At 35.3% G+C, this 12572-nt stretch overlaps 1 protein-coding gene across 3 annotated transcripts in view; it reads left to right on the forward strand.

Moving 5' to 3' along the window:
- The window catches only part of LOC131433735 (synaptic vesicle membrane protein VAT-1 homolog-like), a 104200-nt gene extending 95710 nt beyond the window's left edge, over positions 1 to 8490 (forward strand). For all 3 annotated transcript variants that reach the window (XM_058600312.1, XM_058600311.1, XM_058600313.1), the window contains exons 6-9: positions 3359 to 3504; positions 3581 to 3740; positions 3799 to 4312; positions 4392 to 8490. In XM_058600312.1, the coding sequence (XP_058456295.1) occupies positions 3359 to 3504; positions 3581 to 3740; positions 3799 to 4312; positions 4392 to 4411 (840 nt within the window). In that variant the 3' untranslated portion in view covers positions 4412 to 8490. The remainder of the gene's footprint in view (positions 1 to 3358; positions 3505 to 3580; positions 3741 to 3798; positions 4313 to 4391) is intronic.
- Positions 8491 to 12572: the final 4082 nt, after the last annotated feature.

Here is a 12572-nt window from a genome sequence, read left to right on the forward strand (position 1 = left end):
CAGTGTAGAACACAACAGTTCATTTTTCTCGTAAAACTAAACACACTTTCGAGTTTACACTAATTTAACAAATCTTTTTTGGTAACACTTTAATTCACTAAAAAGAAAAACGGCTTGATGCTGATTTTAATTACACAATGCTGCCATTATAAACATTTATTATTTATTTGAGATTGAAAAAAGGGAGACATTCTCTGAAAATTTTCATTTTCATTGGTGAGCTAAAATTATACATTTTAATAAACCTGTTTTCTGATTTTCTTTATACTTGGCATCATTGCTCGCGTACCCTGCAAAAGTTTTTTCTTTTCAAAATGTGCGGGTAGCAACATCAAAATCAGCCAATCTGAAACTGGTCCATTTTGGAACAAAAGCGGGCTGCCCCAGTTGTCAGGTCTTGTCTTAGACTTGAACTATAGTAAAGACATCACATTAACAAGATATCCAGTTCTCACATTTCACGAACAAGTCATAAGCAACATCCTTCTTTTGCGAGCATGGCGCCTTTATGCGAGTCCTCATAAAATCTTGTGCATACAAGTAGGTGGGAGCAATGTCAAATTCGTGCGCGCGAAAATAGCTCAATGTGATGCCGTGCGATGGCGTTTCTGAACTCAAGATTGATTTCACTCTAAGCTAACAGGGTTTGATTATTTGTAAAAATAAAAAACAATTTCCGTTATTACAATTGATGCTTTGTGAAAAAGTCAATGTGCAGTCAATTCAAATGTGATGCACGAAGTGATAAAAGTGAACCATAAGTAAATCATAATTCTGTTTTCATATCATTTAATATTTTAGAACAACCCGCGTTTTTTTGTGATAACGCTAACTAATAACCTAACTGTCAACACCAAATCTGACATAAAAATTTCGCATGGATGTCATATTGCAGTGACGCCTCGGGCGCTACCTTTTTTAGGGGCTGCAAAGAAACACTAAACCGATCCAACCGCAAAAATAAATGTTATCGAATGGAAAAAGTATATCTAAGTTGGATAAAGATAGATATCAATTGCATTCAAGTGAATTTCATCATAGAATCGATTCACTTGAAGTTAATTGCTTGATATGATCTCATCAAATTGAAGTCTAATCAACAATAGTTGGTGATAATGATTCTAATTAATCATTTGCCATTTTGCTGGTACTATAAAGTTTACCTTTTTCAAAATTCCTATTGTAAATAGGTGGGAAGACCCAACTGAATGTATCGATTTTCCCTTTTTTTCAACTATCAAGGGTGAAGTAATAACAAATCAAATACACATGCCATTCAGACAGGTAACCGCGGCGCCCGACTGTCTGTCTACCGCGTGCGTAACTACCGAGGACACCAGCACCGCCTCCGTAATTCCGTCTAGCCGTATTGTCATGCTAAGTCGTGAGTATAGTAGATACGGTAGCTGTGTGGAATTTTCATCTATAGAAAGACTCATTCCGTGCCAGGTTCAGGATATTGAACCAAAACGAAACGGAAATACCAAAAGGAACAAATGAAAATTAACCTCATTTAGATTTTTACCTTCTCTCCCGGGTACGACTGGCAATACGACGCGACCCTCCCTAACCTGAACGATGGTGTTGATGAGAGATTTTGACTGCCGCTAGGTGAACGGTGACGGGTTTCCTAGAAAATCACACACAGCCGTCATCATTTTACGTCACTATAATGATGCGTAATGATAAAGCCATATGAATTCTATTGAATCGTTCTAGTTCTTCGTAAGGATAAATTCCTCACAGCACCGAACTGCAGTCACAATTTGCATTTGATTTATAGTAGTAAAAACTATCACACATATTGGTATAATAAGAATGGTTGAATGCCGGACTTGGACCAATCCAACTTATTTTGGGAACCCCGCTTGAGTATTATTGAATGCAAAAACTGGATAAAAACTTTGAGTGCGAAACACGATTTTTTTACGCAAATGTGGCTTGAAAACATCGTCAGATGACAAAACACTCCCAATGGCACTCGTTATAAAACTTGGTCCGTTCTTCTCGAGTGATAGTTATCATCCGGTTTTTGCAATGAAACTTTTCTAAACGCCTACTTCCCGCAGTCGACGAAGAAACTTAGAAAGTTTCAGTGCCAGTGCTGGATGAAAACATTTGCCCTGAAGTAATCGGGTAAGTTTGCAGTCGGTTTTTGCTTTCCGAGTTGTTCTGTCCGATTCTTGTACTGAAGATGTTTATAAATGACTTTTGCGCTGAAAATCTCAAGCTTTTGATGGAAACAAATTTTCATAGAAGATTGAAAAAAAAGCGAAACTAAATAGGGTTAGTATGCTGTCATATTCAGTTTTTAGGGAAAAATATTCGAGTTAATATATGACAATTAAATTGAGTAATTTCAGAAACTAACAGGTGAAAAAGTGGCGAAAACACGATTAATTTGCTCTGATTTGAATGAAACTTTGTACACGTCAACACTATGGCAAACCATTCATTTTGCATGATTTGAAAGACCGATTCGACTCAAGATGGATTTATGGAAAGAGCGATTTATTTTTTTTTTGCATTTAACTCCAAAAAAACTTGTTGACTTGCTATCCGTTTCCAAGAATTACTCAAAAACTTTTCAGCGCGTAAAGGGAGTTTTGGAAATAACTATAAATAAGAATATATTAACGATGTTTGAATTAGAAACACGAAAAAGATGTCCAAAATGTAAAATGTAAATTATTCATTTTGTAGATTCAAGTACTTTGAATATTCACAATTAAGGACATTGAAGGCTAGAAAAATTTACTCTAATTTTACAAGACACGCTCTCAATTTACCTTCCACCAATTACCACGCAATATCTAAACCTTGTCCTAATTTTTCATGCCATTGAAGCATACCAAGCAGTCGCGTATACAGGGGGGTGTTTTAGGGGTTCAAACCCCCTCCGAAACTCAAAAAAGTATGATATTATGTAAACTCTTTTTTTTTGTATTTGTATGGAAATTGATCAACATGTTCTGAAACACCCCCCGAAATTTTTTTCTGGGTACGCGCCTGATACCAAGCCTTAGCTTCGTCAGACTCGGATCCGTTGTCCTTTCTGTATAATGTGCGATTATTATGTAGACGAAAACAAGCATCCGTTTAAACGGGTGCGAGCAACATGTAGCGTTTGTGGTTTGAGCAGCTCCCATGTTTTCGCTTCTACTCGGTGTTAGCTGACAAGTCCTTGCTAATAGTGAAATGTTCTTGACACAGTTTGTGAAATGAATCACCTTTCATACTATATGGTATTAATAGTGGCTATTTTGATTGCTCATGTTCTAATAAAGCGAAATCGAATTGGAAACTTAATTTGCTGATATTATTGGTAATCCAGTTTTATTTTATCGTCTAATTTCAGGGTCAGGCAATTGTTCAATTGGCGCGCACTATACCTAATGTGACCATCTTTGGTGTCTGTTCTAAATCTAAACACGAGGCACTTGCTGCCACCGGACTTATTGATCACCTGATCGATAGAGCCGACTATGTCAACGAGGTTAGGAAGTAAGTAATCGATTTTATCGAATATTAATTATGAAAATCTCGATTTAAATATTAATGCTTCAATACGTAATCGCAGGATCACAACCGAAGGTGTTGACATTGTTTTGGATTGTCTATGCGGTGAAGAATGCAATCGGGGTTATGGTTTACTAAAACCGATGGGCAAGTACATTCTCTATGGATCGTCCAATGTGGTCACTGGAGAGACCAAGAGTTTCTTCAGTGTTGCGCGTTCGGTAATTGAATATGAACCTGCAAGAGATTTTCGTTGCTTACAAAACTTTTTATTTTTAGTGGTGGCAGGTGGACAAAGTGTCTCCGATCAAGCTGTTCGATGAGAACAAGAGCTTAGCCGGATTTAATCTACGGCATCTGTTGTACCAGCAGGATGGATCGGTGTATGTACGTTCCACCGTTGATAAGATCTTCGGTCTCTGGAAGGACGGAAAGATTAAGCCCGTGGTGGATAGTGCCTGGGCGCTGGAAGATGTGGCAGAAGCTATGCAGAAGATGCACGATCGCAAAAATATTGGAAAGCTGGTGCTGGATCCGTCAATGGAACCGAAACCAAAACCAGCTACTCCGGCTAAGAGCAAGTCGAAGAAACAGGCTAGCGAGGACAAGAGCGGCAAGAAAGATAAGGACGAGGACAAGAAGTCTGCTGAGAATGGAGAGGAAAAGAAGGAAGACGAAGAAGCTACTACGAATGGTGATTCGGCTACCGCAGGCGAAGGTGCTGTTGTCAATGGTGACAGTACGGAAAAGTCGAACGAATCGGCTGCCACAAATGGAAACGCAACCGAAAGTGGTATGTATTTTTACTTTGTACCCCTTCAGAACGCTATTTTTTCTTGTTTTTAACCAATGAATATTTCTTTCATTTCCAGAGAAAAAAGAATCGAGTTGAACATCCTAAGCAGTCAGTGTACCCTCTAATGAATCGAGCCGCTAACAACAACAACAACAAGAAAACCTGTTCTCATCGACATATTTGCATCCCGTGCATTTCACTCAGCCAAGTCCTTTTCCTTCTCAAGCTTCCAGTTTGTGTATAATATCCACTTAGTAAGAGCAACTTCTACGTGGTCTTAAAACATTAAATTTCTTTGCACCACACACATATGGCCGCACATCGGAAATCTGACATCGTTTGTTATCCAGGATGGGGCGATCGGAGAATCTTCAGATGAAGGAAAACCTTTTCTCAACCAAAAGCGTTTACGGTTACATTGTCTAAAAGTCCGACCATTTTTTTGTTTGAAGCAATTTTCATTTACGATCTCGTTTACTTATTTTCGTCAGCAGTTCAGTTACAGTGACATAACGCCACAGAAAAATGTTAAGATATTAGCATTACTCACAGATAAGCACTATTTAAAAAGAAACAATAACATGCCTCTAAAACGTTGAAGGTTTCAGGATGCAACACATACACAGAAAAAAAAGCTGCACAAATGCCCATTTCACGAACACCAGTAAATTATAAGAAAAGGCAGAGATTTCATCCCAATTCATCACGACCAAACACAAAAACCTACATTCACCAGAACATTACATTGTAACGCAGAAAATTAGCACTAAAGTTAACTACCTTTTTTACAGTTGGTTAGCGTTTTTTAGAGATAAAACTTATTAATTTATCATTTTGATTTGAAACAAGAAAAAAAAAAACAAAAAAAAAAAAACGAGCGAAAAAATAAGCAAACACTTTTAAATTTTAAACTATGTGTCATTTAATACTGTAATATTTAAATATATATGTTTAAATCTATGTATAACGAAGAAACAAAAGGATTGATTTAAAAATATATATTAGATTCTTTATTGTGAGAATGATTTTTTTTCGTTTTATTAAGATAATGATTATTTTTTTTACGATATATAACAATGGAAGATCATTTATACTGTTAGCAAACGAGAGAAAGAGAAATGTCATACATTCGATATCTAGCAAAAGCGAGGATGCAATTTTATTCTTCAATACTGTTTGATTGGATCGCTATTTTCATCCTAAGCGTTAAAATGTTAAAAGCAAAGATACACATTTAACAAGATATTTTTTGTCTTCTTTTGTATAAATTTTTAAATATTTTTATTTTATAATACATTTGATAAATGATTGAAGAAAAATATGTTTTTTTTTATGGTTTATCTTTTCTGTTTTATTTTATTCATTTGTGTTCAGTTCCGAAAGCACCCACACCCTCTTCGTGTACCTAAATCATTATCATCGCTTCACCTCGAAAATTCAAGTACGTTATCTCAGACGTAATAAACACAAACTATGTATAAAAATCACCTCTAAGGTTTGTTCACATCGATTCTAGTTTTTAACTAATCGGGTCCTGTATCAGCAAGTGAACCATTCAGCCCCTAAACAAGCATTCTTTCTGGTAAACACAACCAATCTAACATCGGTCAAAATAGCAAGACAAAATAAGAAACATTGAAAATCCAAGAAACTGTTGCTGTTGATTTGTTCATTGTTCAACTGGAAACTAAGAGGAACTAGATTAGAGAGTGTGTATCCGAATCAGCGATGTTAAATTAAATATATGTGACTAACATCATTGTTAGATTTATTACGGCACTAAATACAACCTTCGTGTTCTAACGCTAACATTAGCACTGAACATGTGGCCACATCCGTAAAACTCTCCTCTGTAGAACACTGAAACAAGTTTTTGTAAATCATTCAACAAACTAAATAACTATAGACACACACACACTGTATAAGTCTACATAAAAGCTGAGCTATATAAAATATACATGTGCTTTCGATGTTTAAGCTACAATAATAATTTTACACTTTTTCAGACACATTATGATAGTGACAGTATGAAAAGGCTTAATATGCGAAATCAGTTCGCTGAATCAGTGATGACTGTTCAGGGCGAGGCGATTGCTTAGCATAATCAAAAATTGTATTAAAATATGTGTCCTTTTGGCATGCGACTGAAAACGCTGCGATCTAAAATAAACACATCACAAACCGGATTACAATATTCGCAACATGGGATCATATGTTTTAATTTCTTTGAGTACCTATAATTTATTTAGATAATGATACAAATATCGATTCTGCAAGTTCAAATATCTAAAAAAAAGCTAGTGTCGTTTAAAATATTCATAAAAATAAATTTAATTGGTCGTGCAATACTCTACGAGTTCAATATCAAATTTAATACTAGTGCGTAGTTCTGGGTTTCCTGAATATTTGATTTGAATGAGATAGCAACTTTTTTTTTCTAAATCATATGTTTCCATGGGGCGATCCGAAACAATATCCAAGATGATCGATATGCTTATGAGTTCGAACAAAATTTTCTGCTTGGTGTATCGATCGCAGTCATATGAACCATTAAATGTATTATAACCAATAATAGACAAAACTACCGAAAAAATGCGCAGTCTACGAAAAAAAAAATTGAATCAAGCGTAAAGAAAAACAAGCGGAGAGCATTAAGGTAGGTTAGGTTAGGTGCGAACTTTCAAAATATTGAGGCTAAATGATAGAAATTACACAAAGATTTTTCAATATACATGCCAGTGACATAATAAAAATGGAAATGGGATTGTGATAACAGAAAAAAAGAATTTTTAGTGTTTTGCTAAACTTGCACCTGCAAAAGCGTTGCACCGAAATGGTAGATTATCATACGAGGAGAACTCATAGCTTCTGGAACCACCGACGATAAAATCCTCAGACACTTTTTGGACGATCTTTACACCATCTCTAATGTGGGTTGATCTTAGAAGCTACACCGCGAAAACTGTTCACTCAATCACGTTAGATTGCGTCTTCCTAGACAAAATTGAACATAGTTCAGCATCTGCGAAGGCTCTTTCAGGGAATGGCTGAGTAGTACATATATGTTAATAATTTTGAAAATGAGAAAGAATTAGGAACCAATAAAAGTATTCCATATTTTCGACTGGAGGAGAAACACAACTGCCATCAAAATAGCTATCACTGAGAAAGGTTTATTACTGCTAGAGAAAATTTGCACCGCCATTGCTCATTGAATACCGCCATGAAAAGTATCACCTAAAATTAAAAACATATATTGATATCGATTTTCTCCTTTCCAATCATAATGCTATATACAGACATTTATGTCTCACATTTTCACAGATATGGATAGTTTCTAAATGAAAATTTACAATTTAAATTTAGCTGAAATTTAAATGCTTTTCTATTGAACATATCACCTTTGTTTTAGAAGTGCTTTTTGCGATACCTTTTTGAACGAATTTGTAGTGATTGTACTAACCCTTTTTCAATTTTTACAAAGCTTGCCAAACTAAATTCGGAAAGTTGCGATCGGTCTAGTAAAAGTTGAATATCAGTCAAAGACACTCGAAATATTTTAGAACAATGCAGTTCAATCAATGATATTTCAAATCCAATGAATAACACATTAACGACCATAATCAGGAATGAGAACTTTTCACTCAGCGATAACCCAACAGGAAATCGGACAGAATCAAAACCATGTCGTGAGTTCAACTTTAAATAATCTATCTATACATATGTATATTCGTATAAATATATATGGAAGCCACTTTGATAAAGTAAATATATATATTTATATAACAAAACATGTAAACTTACAAACAACTGCGAACAAGTGGAACCAAACAAGACGAATGTGACACAAAAACCTAAGCTTGAATAAGTGACCCTGTACGGTGAGGACATAGATCTTCTACCGACTGTGTATCGAAAAACTGTAACTAATCGATCGTATCTGCTGCAACCATGTTATTATATAATGAGATAGACAAAGGCGTTTAAGCGATATATTCGTCCGCCATGTAATCATGTAAAAGAAACTTAACAAATAGACGCAAACAAAGTTACACACACACACACACACAGATTCTGATGTGACAAATCAACCTGCGTTTTATGCTATGTGATTGTAGCCATCTGGAAAGCTAAAAACGAGTCTGAATAAAGAAAGTGAAATATCAGAACTATAAGCGGTTGAATTTTATTTATCCGAATCAAACTACCAATGGTAATATGAACAAAGCCCTACCTAACAATGTGGACCAGGAAAAAAACATTTGATTTGGAAGGCACTGAACACAATAATTTATTTAGTTTAGTGACATGCCAAACTGAGCCAAGCCAAGATGTTTCCGGTATTCCGGTTGTGCGATATCATTATCGTAAGGACATATTCGTAAGCATCATTTGCATCTTCACAAAGATTAAAGCTCTTCGTATAGTTTCAAGACTTTTTTGAGTTTCGTTACGAAAACAAATGTGAAATGATCATCGATTTAAAACTGAGAATGTCTTGACCTCTCTTACCCAGACTGTTTTTTTTTAAATCAGCGTCTAAATTTATATTTCAAAATAAATTGAAAATATAAAACTTTCGATTTCGTACTCCTCCTTCTTCACTTCTGGGTAGCGGCACCTAACTTGAGATGACACCGAGTGATGACACTGCTACTTACGCTATATTGCCCGTTAATTTTGGTGACTTTTATTTCACTGGACTACAAGTGAAAACCTCGCTGCGTGACAACGTGGAGTCTCCAAAGTACGGATGAAAATCTTCTTTTTCTTAAACTTTCGATTAATATTGAAAACTGACGAAAATTTCAATAACAGCTTCGTAATAATCGTAAGAGAAAGTAACCAAAGAGAGGCTCTCATTTGCAGTGGGGCTCTTTTGCCGTGGGACTATCAAAATGTTCGTTACATATCTGGCACTGTTAGAAATTATTTTCTTTCACTCTACACGATTATTTTTTTAAGTAAACGTGAAAATTAAGAAATTATTGACAAAATTGAGAGTAAACAAAAAGAAACTCTCGTAGGTTTATGTGACCTTATGAAATGTTCACGATGGATTGTTATTATCATTATCAAATAATCCAACCGGCGTGGTTGACATTTAATAAAAAAAATAAATAAGAATAAATAAGAAATCTTACCAATACGAATAAAAAAAAGATTCTTCACGTGTGGTCATTAAACGAATAATTTGAAACTGTCGTATATGCTTTACTATCTCCGATGAATATCGATATGTTGGATTCATGTGAATCGATACTTAGTTAGATTTTGCAGTATAATTCTCGGTTGATTTTTCATTAGGGTGTATAAGCAAGTGACAGTTTCCCTTTAATCACTCTCTCTTTCGATTATTGTGATGTGATAAAAAAAATTTTCTTTGATATCACTATTCTGTTTGAAAGTCGAATGTTTCGGGTATCATTTCAAGCAAAGAGTTGAGTGATAAAAGTGGAAACCGCTTGATAATTAATAAAAGAGAAAGTAAACAAAGAGAAACTGCCACTTGCTTATACGCCTTTTTGAAAAATTAACCGAGAATTGCTTAGAAGAAAATGCCTGCTTGCATACAAGTTGTGTGTAATTCATTCTACACTGATATAAATGAACACGATCGATTCATATGTAAATAGCACTTCAATTTAATATGCTTTTTCATTTCAATACATAACCAAACCGATTTATTTTAAAATTTCATGTGCAAATTCACTAAGAATCAAGATGTATATTCCAATGTTTGCCTAACATTGCTTTTAAAGCACCAACAACGACACAAAATAAGCTTGATATACCCGAACAAAATTTTATCCGTGTGATAATGCCGATTGGAACTCACCGCCATTTTAGCTTTTTCTATTCTTAATTTTTTAGTCAATCAAGCTGAATACCGACACGAATTCATAATGTTAAATTTGAAATCTAAAGTCATTTGTAGTTCACCAAATTGTCAGAGCAAATAACAAATGCTTGCAGTGGTCATGACCTCAGTTTGACGTACTGCAAAAGCAATTCACTAATCATACATCAGAGTTAGGGTCAGAAAGTGGAGTCACACTGGGAAAACACTGCATTTCGACATCCACAAGGAAAAGATTTCATTCGCTGTTACAAATAAAAGTTTTATTATAATTGATATTGGTTTGCTAGTGTGCGTTTATATCAGTGCATGCATGCTTCATCAAACTTTTGCATCCCAGCAAAATGACAGTACGCATGACATCGGGTGGAGTATCATTCGTGTTCACGTTTGAATGTGTAGTTTCATGCGCTTGTGGTAAAGCGTCATTCTCCCCCACGACGTAAAATACACTGGTGGCGTGATAAGACAGTTTTGGTTGTGTTGGTAATTTTCTCACGAAATTAAGTATGGCGCGCCGGGATTCAAGCATGTAAACATAAACAAACGACCATTTCAGATCGGGATTTCACTTCTAAGTTACTTCAGTTGTCGCGCAGCCTGGCGAATCTCTGGCACTAATAGAAAATCTGGACATTTTTTCTTCAAGGGCTTGCAAGGTAACGTCGAAATATAGAAAATTTTATACACATTCGATTCTGTTCATTTCGTTGGAGGAAGGATTTGGCGGATCGCACTGTGGTATCTATTACAGTTATTATGGATAATGGAGTGATTGTGCTGTGGGTGGCATTTCAAATGCAGGTGATGAAAACGATTGAAACATCCCGGAACAAAACACCGCATTTCACTGTCAATATTTTCGCAAACAGAACCAACTCTAAATATTTTCATAAAAGCAACTCCCGGAACGTCATTTGTTTGTGTTTTTCTTCTTCACGTCTCTCTGTTATTCCAAAATAAAATGACAACCGCACTAACACATAGAAAAACGTGATCACCAGGTATTTTACATCGTGATTCTCCCCCCTAGTTCAGGCGTCAATCTACCTATGGGTGTGTTTATATCTCTCTCATATTAACTGATGAATGTTGGATGCAGCTTAAGGTTGACAAGACATACATTTACTCTTTTTGAATATTTCCATTGTATTATTATTTAAAAAATTTACCTATTCAATTTCATTATATTTAGTATTCAATTTTTTTCCGTTGCAGACTTTATTATCATTTAGGGGTTAGCCAAATTTTGCGCTAGGGCGCATAACCGTTTTTATTATTTTTACGTTTCGTCTTTGACTCATCAGTGCAGAGCAGTTCAAATTGAACTGCTTAGTGCTAAACTAGGCAGTTCAATTTGAACCGCTAAACAGACGTAAAGTTTCTGCTACTTACAGAACACTTGTGCCCTAGCACAAAATTTGGCTAACCCTTAAATGACCAAACCTGCATCGGCCAGAAATAGTCGAAAACACGTTTTCGTTCGGCACGTCAGATAAGACATTGCACTCCGTTGCAAAACAAAATGTGTTCTGTAAGTTTTACGCCTGCTTAGCGGAAATTTTACGCCTGCTTAGCGGTTCAAATTGAACTGCCGAGTTTAGCACTAACCAGTTCAATTTGAACTGCTCTGCACTGATGAGTCAAAGACGAAACGTAAAAATAATAAAAAAGACTTTATTGTATCTTTTACAAAAGTTTTCAACGTATCGTTCGTTGAAAAACAAATGAAATCTTTAGATATGTGTCTAAATTATAGAATAATAGTGATTGAAATTATTAGCAATATAATCGTCATTCATTCAATAATAGCGTAGACAAATTTTCGTACTACTAATTCTCACTTTCTGCACCAGAAACCTAGCAAAGATGGTCCAGTGCAAGGGCTTTGTGCTTTTAGTAGAATAACTTCACAAGTATATTTTTATCACCTCTGAGTTCTGCTATATTTCACGTTCACTACCCACACTCACTAAATATTTCAAAATACTTGAAATAAGTATATCAAATGTCACATAACTCGCCGATTAAAATATTTTTCTTGACTTATGCTGACTGATTCAGGTATTTGTCAACTAGAGGTGAATCTATTTTTGTGCGTAGGACACATCACCGTTTTCAATTTACTTTACGTTTCGTCTTCGACTTGTTAGTGTATAGCGGTTTTTGTTAAACTGCTTTGTGGCATAACAGTGCAACATAAACTGTTATGCACTGACGAGTGGAAAGCGAAACGTGTAGTATATTGAGTAATTTCTTGCTTAAATCAAACGAAACTTTTTTTTCTATTCTAAACTTTCCCACAGTCAGACAAAACATATAAGAAATTTCATAATCTCCTATGTAAATTATAAGGTCGTGTTATTTTCATTAGAATTCAAGTTCCTTCCCATGCCA

Source organism: Malaya genurostris, chromosome 3 (assembly GCF_030247185.1).
Source record: "Malaya genurostris strain Urasoe2022 chromosome 3, Malgen_1.1, whole genome shotgun sequence".
In the NCBI taxonomy this organism is placed as follows: Eukaryota; Metazoa; Arthropoda; class Insecta; order Diptera; family Culicidae; genus Malaya; species Malaya genurostris.